This window comes from Schistocerca serialis, chromosome 5 (assembly GCF_023864345.2).
Source record: "Schistocerca serialis cubense isolate TAMUIC-IGC-003099 chromosome 5, iqSchSeri2.2, whole genome shotgun sequence".
Taxonomy (NCBI): Eukaryota; Metazoa; Arthropoda; class Insecta; order Orthoptera; family Acrididae; genus Schistocerca; species Schistocerca serialis.
In genome coordinates this window covers 760,435,223-760,458,037 of record NC_064642.1, presented here as the reverse complement: position 1 = coordinate 760,458,037, position 22,815 = coordinate 760,435,223, and the positions used below count along the sequence as shown (strand labels likewise).

Here is a 22,815-nt window from a genome sequence, read left to right as displayed (position 1 = left end):
GACAAAGATATTCTGTAGGCTGAGTTGGTGACCGAACACTACATTGTGTGATGCCAGTAGGGTTTTGGGCAGGATATCCCTCAACTCAGAACATGATGAAAGGTAAGTCCTGGTGAAGGACGTGGTTGAGCTTTTCATGGCCAGAGTGATAATAGGTATTTAGAGGAGAGGTGGTTGGTCGCTGTTTAACAGGTTTACTAGTTTCACAGGAGGAGAGGGCACGGGAGATCTGTTTATGGACGAGCTGGATAGGATACTGTCTATCAATAAAGGTTCTGGCAAAGTTATTGGTATATTTTGAGAACTCCTGTTTCCCACTGTAGGTGAGGTGACCACAGGTGGTGAGGCTGTAAAGAAGAGACTCCCTGACATGCAATGGGTGGCAGCTGTCAAAGTGGAGGTATTGATTGTGGTTGGTGATTAGTGAACTTGATGTGAACAACATGAAGACATATTTATTGAGTGATCTGAGAGGTGGACACTGACATCTAGGAAGGTGGCTTGTTGAGTTAAGAAGACCCAGGTGAAGTGGACTAGGGAGTATGCGTTGAGGTTATGGAGGAAAGAGCAAGACTGACCTTGCCACGAGTCCAAATCATGAAAATATCATCAATGAATCGTCTGCTATCTTGTTTACCTCTACCTTGCCTTACCTTTTCCCTCTGCTGCCTGTCCACACTATTCTTTTCCCATCCAGATCATGTACTGTATTCTCCCACCACTTCTCCCTATCCCCACCCACACCCCATGTGGGCTCTCATTCTCCCCCCCCCCCCCCCCTCTCTCTCTCTCTCTCTCTCTCTCTCTCTCTCTCTCTCTCTCTCTCTCTCTCTCTCTCATCCCCCTTTTTCTGCACCTCTCACTGTCACCCTCTTCATCTCCACATTCCTCTTCTTTTCCCCCTCCCTTTCTTACACCTCCTCCCTCTCACTATATGCCTACCACTTTAACTTCTTTAGTCTCAATATATAGCTGCTGAATCATCTGTCTAAAGGCCTGGCTCGTACTATCCTGCTACACTTCCCTTGCCTCGTGTGCCCTTCCCTACCCTCTCCCCACCTCTCATCAACCCACAGCCCAGGAAACTGCTCTCAATAATCGATACCCGAAAATCAGTCTCGCCACAGGACGGTGTGTTTGAATGTCTGTGTGGTTGCTAGAAAAGGAGCAAACACATGAAAGGTAGTGTGAATACTGTTTCCTGTTAACAGGAGCTTATGGGTCTCACACCAGTGTCCTACAGGTGAGTGGTTATCTTTCTCTTATTTAACATGCTACTCCTAAATTATTTAAATTCGGGAAGAACTTTCCATTACCATATTTAGATACAGTGTCTGCATACTGGTTAAGGAAAGGAAACCTACAATACGACTAAGATAATCAGTGTTTGATCACAAACTCTAATTAAAAATCCTTGGGATGGATATCTGGCATAGTCAATGGGGCAACTGATAAGGGCTGATTGGTTAACAGTCTCTTCCCAAACACCATATCTTTTGACATGACATGGACAGGACTTATTCCATTCATCTTGAATGACTCCAGTTCGGGTAGATATGTCTGTGAATGAAGAGATGAAGGAAATCCATGACAAATTTTCTTCCAGTGTGTATTATTTAAAACATTCCATCTGTACCTGATCTGAAAGAGACTTGCAAAAGTTGTGTACAATTAACATCCTGGGGAACAAAGTCTCCAATAGGCAGCAAGTAAAATATAAGGAAAGATGGTCATGCAGACTTCCTAGGGTGGCATGCACAATAGGGAGTAACTCCCAGCATTGAGTGTGAGGCGAGAGGTAGTTAAGTGGGGGTGTAAAGCTGCAGATGTTAAACGTTCCGTGACAGTAACATTACATGTGTGGAGTTCATATTCCCATCATTAGGTGCTCACATCTCAGCCAACACACACACACACACACACACACACACACACACACACACACACACACTTAGACAACTACTAACGCTAGATTAATATTATAGATTAATAATATTATAGATTAATATTAATATTATAGTTATTATTACAGTAGCTGTGGGACATCTTCAATATAAAATACAATTGTAACTTCATGAAGTCATATAATATTCCTCACTCAAAACTAACAACTGGCCTGTAGGATCTTCAGAGCCTGACCTACCCCTGCATGGAAATGGGAACACACTTAGAATGTGTGTAACTAGCTGTGGGATATAAACTCCACTGCTGAAATCTCTGGTGGCTTTGATGTAACATGACATATCTGTTCTTATTATCTATTCTTTTTTCTTACAGTTTTTGAATTAAATTTCTTTAATTTTCTACACTTTATATTTTTTAGGACCAGTAGTAACAAAATAGGGAATATATTAGTAACAATGCTGTTGTTTTTAAAGTTGTTACTGTACATGCAAAACACATTGTATGTATATACAAATTGTGATTGTATATTATGGTAATTTTAAAACTAAGATTGCTCACTGAGTCTTATTAATGGAATGTACAGTCCACCATAGTATCTAGATAGTGGACCATGAAATTCTAGCAGAGAGAGAGAGAGAGAGAGAGAGAGAGAGAGAGAGAGAGAGAGAGAGAGAGACCTCATAGTTACATAACTGTTTTATCATATTATGTGGAACATTTCATTTACTTACCAGAAATACAGGCTGTGATTTTGGGTCGTGTATTTGAAAAGGAGAATAAATTAAAAAAAAAAAAACTATATAATTTTGTTCTTTTACTACGTTCCCAGAAATAGGAGTTGGATCTGTTGTGTATTTCAGGGCTATAAAATGTTGATAAACTAAAAATAATAACATTATTTGATGTGCATCTCCACTGTATGGTGAGTAGCGACTATCGTTTTCATAATACTGTCAAAAATAAGTGGAATATATGTACACAGTACCTGATGATATTTCAAGAAGAATTTTGTCTCTTGCTGACATATCAGTTTTTCAGCTTTAGTTTCAGGAAATGATGACATTTCACAATGATTGAAGCCTCTCCTGAATTTTTCCATGTTAAACGCTACAGACCGACAATAAACTATCAAGTCAGACATTTCTTTGGCTATTCTTAGTTGCTTCTCCATTTCCTTATGTTGATTTTCCTGAAATAAAATATGAAATATTTTACTGAGCTTAGTTTGTCAAATCCTACAAAACAAATATAAGTCTTAAAATATAAACCAGAGAATTAAAGTGAGATGAACTAATGGGATCTAAAATATATTTGGTGTCAAATGTGACTTTGTTCATCAGGAGAAAAAAACTGGAATTAATGCTGCAGTAAAGGCAGAGATATGCATGATGTATGGAAAATACAAATCACATAGTTTTCAACCAAACAGCCCTTGTCAAAGATTTACTGTCCTACACTCGTACTCTCTGCTGGAAATATCAGTTTGCCATGAAGAAAAATAATCCTAATCCTACTCCTAATGATCCAACTCCCCAAAACACTATCCAAATTGAACCCTGCCTGGAACAGTTCTGTCCTCCGTCACAGCGGGACCCACCTCCTCTTCTTCAAAATCACCCGCTCCTAACCTTCCAGGAATTTCTCACTTCCAGCCTTGCCTCTCAATCCTTCTTAAAAAACCTTAATCCTACTCCCAACATCACCATTGCTGAAGCCCAGGCTATCTGTGATCTGAAGGCTGACCGATCCATCGTCATTCTTCCAGCGGACAAGGGTTCCACGACCGTGGTACTTGATCGTCGGGAGTATGTGGCTGAGGGACTGCCTCAGCTTTCAGACAACACCACATACAAAGTTTGCCAAGGTAATCCCATTCCTGATGCCCAGGTGGAGCTTCAAGGAATCCTCAGAACTTTAGGCTCCCTACAAAACCTTTCACCTGACTCCATCAACCTCCTGCCCCCACCGACACCCCGCACCCCTACCTTCTACCTTCTTCCTAAAATTCACAAACCCAATCATCCTGGCCGCCCCATTGTAGCTGGTTACCAAGCCCCCACAGAACGTATCTCTGCCTACGTAGATCAACACCTTCAACCCATTACATGCAGTCTCCCATCCTTCATCAAAGACACCAACCACTTTCTCAAACACCTGGAGTCCTTAACCAATCTGTTACCCCCAGAAACCATCCTTGTAACCATTGATGCCACTTCCTTACACACAAATATTCCGCACGTCCAGGGCCTCGCTGCGATGGAGCACTTCCTTTCACACCGATCACCTGCCACCCTACCTAAAACCTCTTTCCTCATTACCTTAGCCAGCTTCATCCTGACTCACAACTTCTTCACTTTCGAAGGCCAGACATACCAACAATTAAAGGGAACAGCCATGGGTACCAGGATGGCCCCCTCGTACGCCAACCTATTTATGGATCGCTTAGAGGAAGCCTTCTTGGTTACCCAGGCCTGCCAACCCAAAGTTTGGTACAGACTTATTGATGACATCTTCATGATCTGGACTCACAGTGAAGAAGAACTCCAGAATTTCCTCTCCAATCTCAACTCCTTTGGTTCCATCAGATTCACCTGGTCCTACTCCAAGTCCCACGCCACTTTCCTTGACATTGACCTCCATCTGTCCAATGGCCAGCTTCACACATCCGTCCACACCAAACCCACCAACTAGCAACAGTACCTCCATTGTGACAGCTGCCACCCATTCCACATCAAACGGTCCCTTCCTTACAGCCTAGGTCTTCGTGGCAAACGAATCTGCTCCAGTCCGGAATCCCTGAACCATTACACCAACAACCTGAAAACAGCTTTCGCATGCCGCAACTATCCTCTCGACCTGATACAGAAGCAAATTACCAGAGCCACTTCCTCATCCCCTCAAACCCAGAACCTCACACAGAAGAACCCCAAGAATGCCCCACTTGGGACAGGATACTTTCTGGGACTGGATCAGACTCTGAATGTGGCTCTCCAGCAGGGATGCGACTTCCTGCCCTAAAATGAGATCCATCCTTCGTGAAATCCTCCCCACTCCACCAAGAGTGTCTTTCCGCCGTCCACCTAACCTTCGTAACCTCTTAGTTCATCCCTATGAAATCCCCAAACCACCTTCCCTACCCTCTGGCTCCTACCCTTGTAACCGCCCCCGGTGTAAAACCTGTCCCATGCACCCTCCCACCACCACCTACTCCAGTCCTGTAACCCGGAAGGTGTACACGATCAAAGGCAGAGCCACATGAGAAAGCACCCACGTGACTTATCTACTGACCTGCCTACACTGTGAAGCTTTCCATGTGGGAATGACCAGCAACAAACTGTCCATTCGCATGAATGGACACAGGTAGACAGTGTTTGTTGGTAATGAGTATCACCCTGTGGCTAAACACGCCTTGGTGCATGGCCAGCACATCTTGGCACAGTGTTACACTGTCCGGGTTATCAAGATACTTCCCACTTACACCAACCTGTCAGAACTCCGGAGATGGGAACTTGCCCTTCAGTATATCCTCTCTTCGCGTTACCCACCAGGCCTCAACCTCCGCTAATTTCAAGTTGCTGCCGCTCATACCTCATCTGTCATTCAACAACATCTTTGCCTCTGTACTTCCGCCCTGACTGACATTTCTGCCCAAACTCTTTGCCTTTACAAATGTCTGCTTGTGTCTGTATACGTGCGGATGGATGTGTGTGTGTGTGCACGCGCACGAGTGTATACCTGTCCTTTTTCCCCCTAAGGTAAGTCTTTCCACTCCCGGGATTGGAATGACTCCTTACCCTCTCCCTTAATACCCACATCCTTTTGTCTTTCCCTCTCCTTCCCTCTTTCCTGACGAAGCAACCGTTGGTTGCGAAAGCTTGAATTTTGTGCGTGTGTAAGGAGAACTATAAGGATATTAACAGCATCAGTAACAATTTATTCACAATCTTGATGATACAAAATAATGTTGTACACCAAAGGTTGGTATCAAAGACTAAGTCAATGGTGCAATCTTTATTTCTGCACAGTATCTTTTAATGTGACATAACTCTGTCAATCTTTAACAAATAAGGCAGGATATAGTTTCAATAAACTGTGAAGTTGCTGCACAAAGTAAAACTATCAATGGCTTTACAGAAACTCAGAGTCCCCTCACCCCAAGTACATTAAACCTATGGTATTGTATGGTTCCAATTTTTACCCGATTCGTCTTTCTTATGGGGTTATTTAAAATCTAAGATATATGGAGCAAAACAATACACAAATAGAGGACTTGAGAACATTACATTTGTCAATAAATCATGCCTGTGATGGTGGTGATGTTAGATTTTGAAAACGATAATTTTATGCAGTGGCTTCAACAGTGTGTCAGGAACAATGAATGAAAGCATACCAATACGGTCACCAACATTACTGCTGATATTCTGATGTTTAACTGTGTGGATGCACTTCCCTCTCTTTTTCTGTCTAGACAACATCGATTCAATAAATAACAGGAAAAGTTGCACAAAAAATATGAAACTTCAATAATGTTTGGGCTTCTTTGTTATTTTTTGGTGGTGTCCTAGAAGTATTATCTGGTGGGATAGGAATACTTGTCTCACAAATGGGATGCTGGGAATCAGTGAAACAAGATGGCAGCATTCTTGCAGGTTTGCGCCGTTGTGGAGCAGTGGAGTGTCACTAGATTTAGGTTATCCAAAGGATTGAAACCGGTCAAAATTAACTGTCAGATTGCTGTGCAATATGGTGGAAGTTGTTTGAGTCTAACACATGTTGGCACACAGTAGTTCAAACACGGTGTAACTTGTGCTGATGATTCCCCGTATACAGGACGTTCTGTCTGTGTCACCATGGAGAATGACCTTGCAAGAGTTGATACAGGAAAATGGGCATTATTTTGAGTGATATTTCAGCAACAATGAACATTAGGGTTGGATCAGACCACCATATTCAAGAAAGTGTGTGCGAGTTGGGTTACAAAACATCTGATATCAGAAATGAAAGAAAGGTGCTTGGATGTATGCAGAGAGACCTGAAGTTTGTCTGCTGCTGCATCACCCCTCTCAGATTGCCTGGGTCTGACACCTTTAAATTATCACTTTTTAACACTCTAAATAATCTTCTACAGGCTCAAGGTTCACAGACGATAACAAAATCCAAGCACTGATGCATAACTGGTTATGCACACACCCAAGAATTCTTTGCAGGTGGAATTGAAAAGCTTGTCCATCACTGGCATAAGTGCCTGCAACTTGCAGGGGATTACGCTGAAAAATAAACAAGTGCTTTATTCTATTTTTATAATGGATTCTTTACAAAAATTCAATTTTTTTATTGAATGAACCTTGTGTAATCTTTTTTTTCCTCTGCCTTGCCTACTACAAGTAATATGCTGGAGGTGGCATAGAGGAAGCCTAATGTAGGCCAACAAAACAACACATTGAGCAGCACTACACTGCACTGTCCTGCCACATCAACCTCCCCCCACCCCTCCCTCCCACCCCTTCCCACTCCTCCCCATCTTCCACGACTTGTTCAATAATGCTATGACTATGAGTCTAGTGCAGAATTGGCTTCTTGTTACATATGTAACATGACAGCATCCAAATCATGGTGATTCTTACCTATGAAAGTGACCAATTTCAGTCACCTATGGAACTACTGTCACATTACTGGAGTTTCTAAATAAAATAATAGAAAAATATTAAGGTAACTGAAGGTCTGCAACGAAATATTTGATGTAATTGAAGCCTTAAAATAAATATAAAAATAATAATAATAATAATCTTTATCAGGAAAGTGTTCTTTCAATATACACTTTGTGGTTAATAAGTACATGTTATGCACATCAGTCTCAACTAGTTTTTGGAATTCAAGTGCTGCTTATATTTTTTTTTATGTTTTCTGTATTTCTTATAGAATAATGAAATTAAGAAAAAAATATTTAGTTCTGATATAGTCTAACGTGCTACAATGTCACTGAAAAGAAATTACTAATTTCCCACAGTTGAACATGGATTTATTTTTTTGGTAAACAAAACTAAAATCTTTCAACAAATACATACCCGTACACTGGCATTTTGTGCCACTTCCTTAATGGCATTCCTCCATTCAACAGCAAGTTCTATCCTAGGTACAGCTACTTCAAATACTGAGCACATGTTTGGATTTTGTATACGTAGTACCCATTCCAGTCCTGGGCGGTCGTTTCGATGCACTTCAACAATAGCACCCATCACATCAAGGCTGCCCTTCTGAAGACTGCCAAGGAGTAGTGAATCTGAAGACTGTAAAGACACAAAAAATAATTATCTTTTAACACAAATGGGAAAATTAAAGAAATTACTTACTTTATTAGGTTAAAAAAAATAGTATGAGGAAAGACAACCCCACAACCCCTCCGAACTCTCTCTCTCTCTCTCTCTCTCTCTCTCTCTCTCTCTCTCTCTCTCTCTCTCTCTCTCTCTCTCCCCTCTGACTGGTTGTTATACTCATACCATCATTTGTATTCCACCTGAGGTTTTTGAATATCATATGATATTTCTTTATTACAATTAAAACTGTTTACTTTCAGTACGAAGCATACATCATTAAATGCCATACAAAAAAATCATTGCCTCCTTTTAGAAATTCATAATAAACTCCTTTATCATACGTAAACTGTGTTGTCTCTTCCGTATATTGAAATCCCTGCTTCTTTATTATAAGTGACTTCCTTTTGTACAATAAAAAGCTTTTTGTTATTGTTGTTGAAACAAAATAGTTTAGCAGTTCAAATGAACACTGCATCTCACTGAAAGGATGTATCTATAATTTAGATCTTTGAAACCTAGGAAACTGTCTCAATTTATTACACCTTTTAATTACCACAAGTTTTTTGCTCCTTTTGTAAATGTCACAGTTCATATATTATGAATACCCTGTAGTCTCGGTGCCACAACCTTTTCTCTTATTGCAATGATATAGTCAGTTTTCCTGGCAGTAGTTGGCCAAAAAAATTGTTTGTTACCAGGTTTGCATTGTATTTAAAACATTAGTTTCTGGATGGGCTGTGACCTAGGAAAATTGTAGTAGTCATAAACTGTTGTAGGTGTGTTGGAAAAGAATCAGAGCTCCAACCGCTAACAGAAAGCATTGAAGTTCAAATTGTTATAGGTACTGAAACCTGACTAAAGCTGGAAATAAGTTCAACTGAAATTTTTACAAGTGATTCATAGGAGAGCTGAAAGAAAGGCACAGGGAGACGTAACTGGCTGAGGACTTACATAAAACATGAGAGTCAGTAATCCTGTTAATATTAAGAACATCTTGCTAAAATTTTCAGAAACAGGTTGGACAAATCACAAAACCTTAAAAGCCTCGCATCTGTTTGAACATCACTTAAAATAAGAGGGCAGGTCTACTGGAAAATCTGCTGCTGCCCTCTCGCCCAAAAATAAAACACAGTCTAGTAAAATGTGGCAAACAGTGATCTGTACGCTGCAAGCACCACATATTGAAGGGTCCTCTCGCCAGAGAAAAAGCCGTGCATCAGAGGACTATATAGCCTATGTGAAGACGAATGAAGAGGACCTCAACCTATCTCTAGGACCGGAAGGAGGTATGCCACGACAGCGTAGTGGTCTTTACAAGATGCAGCTTATTATCTGTCATGTCCAGCCATTTGTCTTCCCATCAACACGTGACTAACTCAACAGTTAGCTGAAAAGGTACAGGGGAATGGCACACTGAAATAACTGATGATCACAACATGCCTTCTTGACTGCTGTGTCTGCCCTTCCAATCCTCGCAATACCCATCAGCCCTGGTACCCAGCAGAAAGACACCTCCTTCCCCAACCATCGTAGTTGGAAGGAGGCATAATGGATTTACTGGACTACTTTATCTATTGGGTATAAGCGTTGTAGAGACTGAAAGGCACTCACAGAATTGGAACAGATGAGGAATTTAGCACTCTAAGCACATCTCATCTACTCCAGAGTCTGCAAGTTTGCATATAATTCTGTGTCAAAACACAGTAGTGTCTCAAGGTAGGCAGAACTTGAGCACACAATCAGGCAAAACAACAGAGCAACCAACAGAATCCACCTGTTTCAACCCATGTGTAAGGACAGATGTGGAGTAGTGGTGCTCAGTTAAAATGTCATAAAATAATGAGTTAAGAACATGTGCAGGAGTGCAATCTCTCCTGTATTGCACCAAACCTAAAATTAGTCTGGGCCTCTACAGTAACCAGGATGGCACATGATTAAAACTGTGGATTTGGGCTTGTATGTGCTCCACACCAAGTGATTCCAGTACATTCTGCACACAGATCCCAAACAGCATTGTTGCTCATGGGCAACTGGAGAAAAGGTGATCCAGAGGTGGACAAGCAACAGCATGGTGTGCATGTGAAGTTGGAACTGCAAGAAGCATTCATGCCTGACACACCAGGAGCTGCTGCTGAATGGTAAGTGATGGTTCCCCTACCTCAGCATAGACGCTGGGTATGGGTCTGGCCCAGTAAGCACCTGTGGCCAGCCTAATCCTCGCAAGGTGGATAGCGTCAATAATCTTCAGATAGGAAGTCCTTGTTGATCTGTGCCCTGTGTAGCCATAATCTAGCTGGGAACGCAGAAAAGCCCTATAAAACTGGAGCAGACAAGCCCTGTCTGCTCCCCAAGATCTATGGCTAAGGCACTTTATGATATTCACAGTCTCCCAGGTGTGGTATCCATGACAATTTGGAGGCAAAAATGGGGCCCAGAAACCTCACCAAGTCTCTAAAATGTAGAATGGCATTCCTGCTATGCACCATGTCAGGTAAATTAAAAATTAGACAAAAATGACTGGAATGGAGACACACACACACACACACACACACACACACACACACACACACACCTGCAGAAAACTGAAAACCAGTCTTTTGCAGCACATTCCTCTAACCTCTCGTAATCTCCCCCTCCTTCCTAACTGCATCTATTGACCACATGAGTCTTCTTATGAAGATTTGAGAGGAGCGAAGATTACAATAAACTTTCTAGTTTACTTAGCTCGTCATGTAGACTTGGCTCCAGTTTTTCTATGTAGACTTGGCTCCAGTTCTTCTTGTCTAGCAGTCTGATTCTCGAAGATTTGAGTATACCATACAGTATTTTCATTTTCATTAACAAACATGATACACTGTTCACACAAAATACAAAAATAATTACGGTCACATCAGAGGCATGCTTACAACTCTAGCACTCTGTGGAAACAATCATATTCCAAAGGCTTTACAATTTTTTTTTAACAAATGAATTTCTACTAGTTTCTGTTATATTATTACTTTCAATTATTATTTCATAAATGAATCCAGAAATAAACATAACAACCATTACAGACTGCATAATTGATAATAGAAATTTTAAGTATGCCAATAATTTGTAATTTCAAATGTTTCTAAAAAAATAATTTAAACTGGAAATTCAAAACTAGTACCTATCGATAACAACATTTTATAAAGTAATTCACTTTCAGAAATTTCAGCATGAAATACAATGTACTGTGTATAAAATTATATGAAAATTTTCAGGAAAGCAACTTAGATAATACTGACCTGTCCAAAATTTGAAAAATAATACTGGTATCAACAACCACTGTTGAGGATGATGATGATGACGATGAAGATGTTTGGTTTGTGGGGCACTCAACTGCACGGTCATCAGCACCCTTACTCATTCCCAATCTATACACAGTAAAATCTAGCTACTTTCATGAATGATGATGGAATGATGAAAACAGCACAAACACCCAGTCCCCAGACAGAGAAAATCCCCAACCCAGCTGGAAATCAAACCGAGGATACCATAATCCAGAGGTAGCAACGCTAGCCACTAGACCGTGAGCTGCGGACAACTACTGCTGAAGAAAAGTAATGCCGGAGGAAGATGTCTCATTATACTCTGCACAGTCAGTTGCAACTCATGAGTCACTACTGCAAGACTGGAGGAGGAACAGAAAACAGCAAAATCATCTAAGAATAAGGAGTACTGTATGGGACTCAATACCATGGACATGATATTGTTTATGGCTATGACAAATAGGGTAACACTTAAAACACTGCCCAGAGGGACACCAATCTCCTGCTCAAAACGATATGACAACGTGTCACTGTCTCGAGACCTACAAAAGTGCTGAAACAAAAAAGACCCTATGAAGATGGGGAGGTGGCCACAAAAGCCCCACTAATGGAGTTGCATGAGTATACCATGTCTCCACATAGTATCATACACTTTACTGATACCAAAGAATATGTGAGACAGTGATGTTTACATAAGAAAGCATGCTGAATAGTCACTGTAGTAGGGTCAGGTTTATAGTGGACGAAAATCTCTGGAATTCACACAGAGTGGCTTGGGGGTTGCCTGGTCTCTCACAACCAAACCAGATGACAGTTAACCATTCACTCAGGGTCTTTCCTACTCAGCTCATTAAGATGATAGTCCATTAACTATTGAAACATGTGCAGTCCTTTCCCGTATTGAGGAAAGGTATCAAAATTGCCTCTCTCCATGGGTTGGGGAAGTGACATGTCTGCCATATGAAATTAAAACATTTGAGGAGGATTTCCTTTGACACCGCTGGCAACGGTCGAAGCAAGAGAAGCAAGCAGTACCAGATCTGGTCATGATCAGGTGCAGTGTCACGAGTCTCATATAGTGCCAATCCCACCTCCCATATGGAAAAAAGGCAGTTGTAAGACTCAGAACTGCTGGATGTGAAGTCCAACTTGCCCTGCTCTCACACAGTAGTGGCAAAATGCTGGAGCCTGGCTGGCATTAGATTTCGTAAAATGCCTGCTGTCAACTGGGCAATTCTCCAGGAGTTGTTTGGAGACACCCCGGTTTCAGCACTGCTACTACTGGTATTTCCAGAAATTTCCAGGTACAGTTTGCCTCCTAAGATGACCTGAAGACTTTGGGATCGATAGGTCAGTGGCACATTGGATCATTCACGTAATGCGGTCCACCCATTCCTCAACAATGTCATGGCATTTAAAGACAGCCAGCTGGCTGAACAACATCCAGTTAGCCCTGATGGCCATCCACTTTAATAGCTTCTCTTCAGGGAAAGCTCCATGTAGTAGGAGAATGCAGAGTGGGAAGTGGGCACTGGAATGAAGGTCGTCAGTGATTTCCCACTGAACAGAGTCTGCGAGTGCTGGAGCGCAGAAAGAGAGGTCAATGGCTGAGAGTAACCAAGTAACAGCACAGAAATGAGTGGGAGTACCTTTGTTGAGGATTCACAGCACATCATATGGCTCTCCAAAACCCAACCCCAAGAGCAAGTATGGGTTGAGCCCAGCAAGACATCATGGGCACTGAACTCTCCCAGTAGGAGAACAGTTCAATGGAGTTGTTCCATACAATCTGTGACAGCCTCATAGTCTACTGCATCTTGCAGTGGTGGATACAGTGAGGAAGCAGTGATCTTCTGGCACAGATGAATTTCAGTGGCAACTGTTTGCAGGTTAGTAGCCAGGGGGAGAGCAGAGCAAAGCTGCACATTACTGACAAACACAGTGCCCACTCTCTTGGCCCTTTCCCCAGTTAGGTCATCCTTGCGATAGAGTGTATAGCCCCATAGTACAGGTGCAAGATTTAAGACGAACTTACTGAAAAAACAAGCATAGTGGGCATTCCTGTGTTAGGTGATTCAGTTCCTCTACATGTGTCTTGAAGCCATTAATGTTTCACTGCAGTATGAGAGCCATCTATCACAAGGATAGCGCTTTCATTCTTACTTTCTGCCAGGGAAGGGTGCCCGCAGTGGGTGAAGATACACTCCTGGGGTGAGATGATTGCCCCAGTCTGACATCAAGGTCCATCACCTCTGAAGAATATTCAAGAAAGACATCAGAGAGGACGAGTCAAGATTGTCAGGATGTACAGTTCCCGTCTCCATCGGAGGAGGGGTGGGGGCGGGGGAGGGATTTCTTCGCCTTTTACTTTGATTTTTTGATCTGAGGGGGCTTTGGAGATACAGCTACAGAAGTGGTAGTGACAACACTGTATGGTGGATCACACTGAATTTTTGGAGGGGGCAAGGAGTTCCACAATGTCAGAAATTGCACCTTTCCTTAAGTTCTTGGGGGAGGGACAGGCTTTGAAGCAACTGCAGCAACACAAGTGCATTGGCAAATGCAGGTACTAGTGCTGACACTCGTAACCTCCATTTGTATAGCAGCTTTGGTTTTCTGGAATAGCTGCTTGAGAATGGGAGCAAAGGAGGCAGCGAATGTAGGTGGCTGCATCACCTTGTCTATCTTTATACTTTCACCATATAGGGTGTGCTTTGTTTTTTTTATCTCCCGGATCTTCCATTATTCAAGGAAGATCCTGCAGTCCCTACTTTGAACTGGGTGATTACCAGAGCAGTTGACACACTTTGGAGGAGGGGAGCAACCAACTCTGTCATGGGCGACTTTACCACACTTGCCACAACAGGTTTCTCCCTTACAACCAAGAGTAGTGTGCCCAAAGTGCTGGCATTTAAAACATTGCAATGGGTTCAGGAAATAAGGCTGTATGGCTAGGCAAAGGAATTCTGCCTTGACATGCTCTGGAAGTTTGGTGCTGATAAATGTAAGCATAAAAAAAAGAGTCTGATTCGCCACCTCACCATAATGCTTTTCATAATGTTTTGCATGTCAAAAATGTCTTCTCAGGACCACTCAACTTTCAGTTATTCTCAGGGAATGTCAACCAGATCCCTGCAAGTTACAACACCCTTGCTGTAGTTCAATGTGTTGTGCAGTTCATTTTCAAATGTATACTCCTGAAGGCATTGAGCTTTCTGGAGGTTCTTTACTTGCTGGGAACTAAATGTTTCAACCGACAGAGTCCCATTTTGCAAGTGCTTTCAGATTTCAGGTTCTAACATTGTCCTCTAAATCTTTTCGTATATAAAATGGTGAAACTTTATCAAAACTGCACTCCTTTTTTAACTATTATAAAGACATTTGACTAAGAATATGCATTCTGTTACCATTTACTGAGTCAGGAGGACTGACTGCTCAAGCTATCTTGTTAGACTGGGTGTTGGTACCTTCCAGTGGTCCATCCTTTCTGCTGGGAGAAGGATGGGAAAATTTCAATGGATCCATGCTCGTCCAATGAACAGCAAGGGAAGTAAAAGTCAATCTAGACAGAGCCCAGCTTGCCTGGGTATGTCTTATACAACTGAAGTGTGCCAGGTTTCCCATAGGCTGCCCACCATTCCATCTCATCAGTGTGCAAGCACACCTTGAGACAGGTTTTGTTGTATAGTGGTTTATACCATCCTCATGATACAGGCAGTCAAGCCAAGATCCCCGTTCCCTGTGACACACAATGTTCCACTGCTGTGCCGCATGGTGGTCAGTGACAAATGCACAGAGCTCATGGTGACAGAGGACTGGTTGCACATACCAGTCCCCAGGTCAGGAACCACGGGGTCACCAAGCCCGTATCCAGCAAATGAATGCTGAGCCCCTAAGAGTGAATTTAAACTGAAATAGTTGAATGATTCAGATATGGTAATGTTATTATTATGCTTTGTGGTACTAAAGTCAGATCTGACATTTACAGAAAGATAACCACCACTGATATACTGATCCACAGCTCCTCTAACCACCCTATCAAGCACAAGATGACAACCTTCAGGTCCTCTCTATACAGGCTCCATGTGCTCCATTGCAAAGGAAGCCCTCGACACAAAGAGGTCCAAATTATACAGTACATAGCCTACAAAACTGGACATGACAGTGAATTCATCATCAACGGTATTAATTGGGATGACCTCAGAAAGATAAGAAAGAAATCTAGCTTAATAGCCTGCAACCTTATCAATGCCAATGATCAGAAGGCTGCTGGTATCACTATCATATAATTCCTTGTTTTGGCAATATTTCAGAAAAGATTGGAAGATAGTTATACTCCAAAAAAATAATGAACCAGCCTTCATCATTTATGGTAATGATATTGCAAAGTATAGGTACAGAGCTCAAGAAGAATATAACAATTCCAATCCCAAAGAAAGCAGGTGTTGACAGATGTGAAAATTACCGAACTATCAGTTTAATAAGTCACAGCTGCAAAATACTAACACGAATTCTTTACAGACGAATGGAAAAACTAGTAGAAGCCAACCTCGGGGAAGATCAGTTTGGATTCCGTAGAAACACTGGAACACGTGAGGCAATATTGACCTTACGACGTATCTTAGAAGAAATATTAAGGAAAGGCAAACCTACATTTCTAGCATTTGTAGACTTAGAGAAAGCTTTTGACAATGTTGACTGGAATACTCTCTTTCAAATTCTAAAGGTGGCAGGGGTAAAATACAGGGAGCGAAAGGCTATTTACAATTTGTACAGAAACCAGATGGCAGTTATAAGAGTCGAGGCACATGAAAGGGAAGCAGTGGTTGAGAAGGGAGTGAGACAGGGCTGTAGCCTCTCCCCGATGCTATTCAATCTGTATATTGAGCAAGCAGTAAAGGAAACAAAAGAAAAGTTCAGAGTAGGTATTAAAATCCATGGAGAAGAAATAAAAACTTTGAGGTTCGCCGATTACATTGTAATTCTGTCAGTCTGTGAAGTCGTTTGTGAAAGTATTTGTATGGAGTGTAGCCATGTATGAAAGTGAAACATGGACGATAAATAGTTTAGACAAGAAGAGAATAGAAGCTTTCGAAATGTGGTGTTACAGAAGAATGCTGAAGATTAGATGGGTAGATCACAAAACTAATGAGGAAGTATTGAACAGGATTGGGGAGAAGAGAAGTTTGTGGCACAACTTGACCAGAAGAAGGGATCGGTTGGTAGGATATGTTCCGAGGCATCAAGGGATCACCAATTTAGTATTGGGGGGCAGCGTGGAGGGTAAAAATCGTAGAGGGAGACCAAGAGATGAATACACTAAGCAGATTCAAAAGGATGTAGGTTGCAGTAGGTACTGGGAGATGAAAAAGCTTGCACAGGATAGAGTAGCATGGAGAGCTGCATCAAACCAGTCTCAGGACTGAAGACCACAACAACAACAACAGGTACAGAGCACGTCACTTGTTCTAATATCATGCAACGCGGGAGTTTTGTGTCACTTGCAATGATTGCCCCATGCGGTACATTGAACAAACTGGCAGGAGCTTTAGTATCAGATTTAAAGACCATCTCGGGATTTCTAGCTCAAAATCTGCTTCAAGTACCCACTTTTGAGAACCGAGGTATTTTGTCACTAGTGCCACAGTAACTTATAAATTTTACATTGAGAAAGCAAGGGCCACACTTTAAACAACTTAGAAGGGGGCAAAATTATGCGATCCATTAGTCGTTTCCCACACCAAATCCTAAACGGACAAATGGAGTTAAAGCTCCGTAGCATTTTGGCTACTGCCTAAGTTAGTTGACATTCTACTCTCTTGTTCTTTTACCTAGTTCCCTTTATTCCTCCAGTGACTCCTGCAACCCCCCCCCCCCCCCCCCCCTTATTATCTGATGTTTCTTGTACATATTTCTTTCAAGTTTTTTAAACAAATTTTCTTATAACATTTTACAAAATTATAATTTCAGAATTTTAAAATTTTGGGTTTATTTAGGGGACACCATCAGCAGAATTGTTCATTTTCTGCAATATATGCACCTGGTGGTGATCTTTTAAGTCTTTAAACGCCCTTGGTTTAAGAATTTCTGTTTCATTAGCACATCTAATGGGTGTTAATAATGAAAATAAATACAAATATCAACTGTCACTATTATATTCCACTTTTTTAAAAAATTTCTGTATTTCGATATCCCAGTATTTCTTGTTCTCGTTTTCCGTTCATGCGTTTCCCCAAAAGACCACCAATCATTCAGTTGCGCTGGATGCACGCATCATAAACGCATGTGTGAGCCGTGTATAGGCTAGCTGTTTACTTTCATGCCATAAGTAAGAGACAGCACGCAGTCGCCTCCCCTGTTCCTCAATCACGTACTGACCAGAGAGGTGGTAAGTGTGTTTTCCATGTTGTATTTTTCTGTCAATAATATATTTACCTGACACATTTTGTCCAGTTTACTTAAAACACTCCTCCATTTTGCTGCAATAACTCCTTGGTCCTTTCAAGCTAGCCGCATATTAGTTCTGAATAGTTTTTAATAAATTTTCACTTTCCGAGTGGATCACTATGGTGCAATATGTTTAGGACCCATCCAACATGTTGTCGTTGTGGTCTTCAGTCCCGAGACTGGTTTGATGCAGCTCTCCATGCTACTCTATCCTGTGCAAGCTTCTTCATCTCCCAGTACGTACTGCAGCCTACATCCATCTGTATCAGTTTAGTGTATTCATCTCTTGGTCTCCCTCTACGATTTTTACCCTCCATGCTGCCCTCCAATACTAAATTGGTGATCCCTTGATGCCTCAGAACATGTCCTACCAACCGATCCTGTCTTCTAGTCAATTTGTGCCACAAACTTCTCTTCTCCCCAATCCTATTCAATACCTCCTCATTAGTTATATGATCTACCCATCTAATCGTCAGCATTCTTCTGTAGCACCACATTTCAAAAGCTTCTATTCTCTTCTTGTCCAAACTATTTATCATCCATTTTTCACTTCCATACATGGCTACACTTCATATAAATACTTTCAGAAAGTATCTCCCATTTCATCTTCATCTACATTCTCCTCCATTTCCATAATATTGTCCTCAAGTACACCGCCCATGTATAGACCCTCTATATACTCCTTCCACCTTTCTGCTTTCCCTTCTTTGCTTAGAACTGGGTTTCCATCTGAGCTCTTGATATTCATACAAGTGGTTCTCTTTTCTCCAAAGGTCTCTCTAATTTTCCTGTAGGCACTATCTATCTTACCCCTAGTGAGATAAGCCTCTACATCCTTACATTTGTCCTCTAACCATCCCTGCTTAGCCATTTTGCACTTCCTGTCGATCTCATTTTTGAGACATTTATATTCCTTTTTGCCTGCTTCATTTACTGCATTTTTGTATCTTCTCCTTTCATCAATTAAATTCAATATTTCTTCTGTTACCCAAGGATTTCTACTAGCCCTCGTCTTTTTACCTACTTGATCCTCTGCTGCCTTCACTATTGCATTCCTCAAAGCTAACCATTCTTCTTCTACTCTATTTCTTTCCCCCATTCCCGTCAATCCAACATATTGGATTGGAATCTATGCACCCAGCTGTTTTATTCAATGGTGTACCACCTTTCAGCAGTGTTTTATTTTGAAGCACAACGAATGTTGGGTACCAAGTTCTGAGCTTTATAGTTCTTAACGTTTTGGTTATATGAGTGCAAATATTTTAATGTTCTTATGTAAAGGCTTTTAAGAGTTTTTAAAAAACTTTTTAAAAATCTTAAAATATTTTTACAAGATTATATCAGTGGATGTCTTTGGCCTGTTATTTCTCCTAGATTTATTGTTGTGTGTGTGTGTGTGTTTTTTGTCTATTTCAGAAGAAAGCCTTTTGGCCGAATGCTTACTTGTTTAGCGTCTATTTGTTGTGCCTATCTGCAACAATAAGGTGAGTAGAAATCTACCCTTTTCATAATGCAGCCAACTAAATACTACAATTACAAAGAACCTAAATTGGAATGATCATGTAGATAGAGTTGTGGGTAAAAGTGAACCAAGGTGTTTTATTAACAGAACACTAAAAAGCTGCAAAACATTCTCTAAAGAGATTGCCTACACAACACTTGGCTGTCCTCTGCTGCATTATTGCTGTCCAGTATGGCATCCTTACCAGATAGGACTGATGGAGGACATTGCAAATGTCCAAAGAAGGACAGCTCATTTTGTACTGTTAAGAAATTTGGGGGGGGGGGGGGGAGGGGGAGGGGGAGAGGGAGGAGCACCTTATGATACACAAGTTGAAATGGCTGTCACTGAAACAAAGGCATTCTTTGTTGCAGCAAGATCTTTTCACAAAATTACCAATTTTTCCCCTACAAATGCAAAAATGTTTTGTTGAAGCCCATCTACATAGGCAAAAATGATCATTATAACATAATAAGAGAAATCAGAGCCCACTTGGAAACATTAACAAGTTCGTCTTTCCTGTGAGCTGTTTGATAGGTAGAAGAACAGTGTGAAAGTGGTTCTCTCTGCCAGGTACTTAAGTGTGACTTGCACAGTAGACATGAGTGTGCAGATGGTGTAGGTGGGTGATTTAAAGTTCTCAGAACAGAAAAGTTTCATTTCAGTCCCTACAGAATACATTAGTCTCGATTTAAAAAATGTATATTAAACAGTTACACCACAAACAAAATTATACAACTTAAAAACTTATAATATTTTGACAAGTTTGTTGGTATGGTCATTATCTGCAACATGTAAAAAATATTTGTTTTATAAATTGAAACACCTTTTTCTTACTGTCATCCGTATTCATTCATGTTCTGTAACATGATTTTAAATGTGCACAGAAAGATACTAGACATGATTATAAGATGAGTTAGTTTTGTGTTAGACAAGTTAGTAGGTAAAGTGAGCACTTCAAAATGTTTGTGCTGAGCAGGGGGGATGCCAAATAATGTGCCATATTACTTGGGCAGCTCCTCTTGATCACTGGGTTTCCTTGTTCTGAATGTGTAGAAGGGGCTACAGTTTTACATCTGAGAAGTGTCAACATTAATGAACAATCAATAATCTATTGTTACTGTGGTAGCCATTGCATTGTTAATGCCAAGTTGCATTTTCTGCTTATTTGATTCAAAATGAGCGATGAAACAATTCACAACTTATTTTAGGTGCCACCTACAGATCCCAAAAGGGTTACAATCCATAGTGAAACACAAAGCACATTTTTGGTGACATGAAAGTGTGAGAAAAGCACAGCTTGTCTCCCCCCCCCCCCTCCCCCCCCAGTCATCAAAACAAGTAGTAGCTGCAACTTTAACTGTCCACAAATGGCATCAGCAGAACTTGTGGCAACAGCAGATGACAGCTACGTTAGACTGTAACTACACCTACATTGCATCATCTTGCATAATAAAGGATCATAAAAAGGTTTTCTATTACAATGTAAACCCGACATCATTTCATTTCATTGAAGTATGAGAAGCTGTTTCCTAGCTCCAATACTAGAGTTAATACTTTTTTTCACTTATCCACCAGTATAACTATAACCACACACATTTAGCAACTGTTCAACCAACTATTTAGCATCGAAACAGCTTTGGAAGGATATACAGTGTATCCCAGAAGTGTTGCAACAAACTTCGACGGGTTGTAGATGGTGTCTTGAGGAGCCTGTGCCCAGAAATGCCATCCAATGGCACTACAGGGCATCAAAGTTATAGGTACTGGTGGATGCCATTACGCCATTCCTTTGGCAGCAAATGTGACTTTGTACACTGACAGACCATAGGTGGAACATATCGAAATGTTTCTTGTTATTCTGTAATTGCGACCGATTTCCATGACTGCCAATGGAGAAGATGGAGCTAGCTGCTGCACAGACAGGTCTTGACAGCTGTGAACATGATGCTCTATTGCCTTGGTGGATGATGGTTTCAGATATGGGTTTCCATCTGCAGTTTATTTTTCTCCTGGGTTCCAAAAATGGGAGATTTTAGAGGTTTCGAGGAGAAAAATAAACTGCAGATGGAAAACCGTGTCTGAAACCACCATCCACCGAAACAACAAAGCATCACATTTGCAGGAGAGAGGGCCTGTCTACGCAGCAGCCAAATCCATCTTCTCCACTGGTGATTGTGGCAATCAGTCACAATCACTGAATAACAAACGCCACTGCAGGACATTCCACCTAGGGCCCGTCAGGGTACAAAGTCACACTTGCTGTCGAAGAGGGGGCCTAGTGGCAGGCGCCAGCGCTTATATCTTCGACACTCCGTAGCATCGTTGGATTACATTTCTGAGCACAAATTTCTGTCCTTGACTTGTTCCGTAAGACACTCACTACAGTCCTTCAAAGTCTGTCACAACATTTTTATGACATCCTGTATATCACTCTTTTCCCATTTTATCCACCCTATGCCGAGGAATGGTGTAAGGAACAGAGGGACGGGAGAGCAGTGGGATAGGGAAGTGTCGTACTCTCGTGTAATGCTGGCAATCCAAGAAATAGCATGTGCATTTGTTCTTTGTAAAGAAATCGATAAATTTAAAATAAGGTGGAATAATGAGGTGCATAATTTATGTAAACAAAGGACTGTGAAATGACTAACATTTACCAAAGCTAAGACAGAGCACATAGCAGTGATTAAAAACTTACATTATCATCTCTGTTCTCTTGAGAATCCCATTCTTCCACATAGTTTGAAGGAAACCAGTGTTGTTTCTTTCCTCCATAGTCTCCACGCCACCAGCCACTGTTTCCTTGTTTGTTAACATTTGTTATTACAGCATGCTTGCAGAAAGATAATTCGTCATCGTTACGTGCCTGGTAATCGTATAGTGCCTTGACGGTTATCTGGGAACAAATGATTAATATCCATGTAGAATTTTCAAGCCTTACACACACACACACACACACACACACACACACGCACACAGGCTGACTTTACTAATAGATAGAAACCGGCAAGCCAGTTATTCTGGAAGGCGCAGAAATTTTCGGTCTAAATCTTAGTAGAGAGTTCACAAAACACACAGAATTAAAACCTCATACCACAATCCTGCAGTCAGCTAAATTAAGGCAAGTCAATAATTAATGTAAAAACCATATTTAGTTAAATATGTAGATTGCAAACACTACAAAATCTAAGCCCCCCCCCTCTCTCTCTCTCTCTCTCTCTCTCTCTCTCTCTCTCTCTCTCAATATTTTGTTTCTTCTGTAAGCAAAGTTCCTCTCTTAGACCCTTTATAGGTGATTGACAAGTGTCTCTCGTGGAAATATGCACAGTTTTGCTTGCAAGTGGCTGATACCATT

The 22,815-nt window shown here is 41.2% G+C and overlaps 1 protein-coding gene across 2 annotated transcripts in view; it reads right to left on the bottom strand.

The window, feature by feature from the left end:
• Positions 1–22,815, bottom strand: part of LOC126480771 (1-phosphatidylinositol 4,5-bisphosphate phosphodiesterase gamma-1) — a 248,439-nt gene that overhangs the window by 73,068 nt on the left and 152,556 nt on the right. For both annotated transcript variants that reach the window (XM_050104071.1, XM_050104070.1), the window contains exons 15-17: positions 22,159–22,356; positions 7,971–8,192; positions 2,891–3,094 (exon numbers count right to left, since the gene is read on the bottom strand). In XM_050104071.1, the coding sequence (XP_049960028.1) occupies positions 2,891–3,094; positions 7,971–8,192; positions 22,159–22,356 (624 nt within the window). The remainder of the gene's footprint in view (positions 1–2,890; positions 3,095–7,970; positions 8,193–22,158; positions 22,357–22,815) is intronic.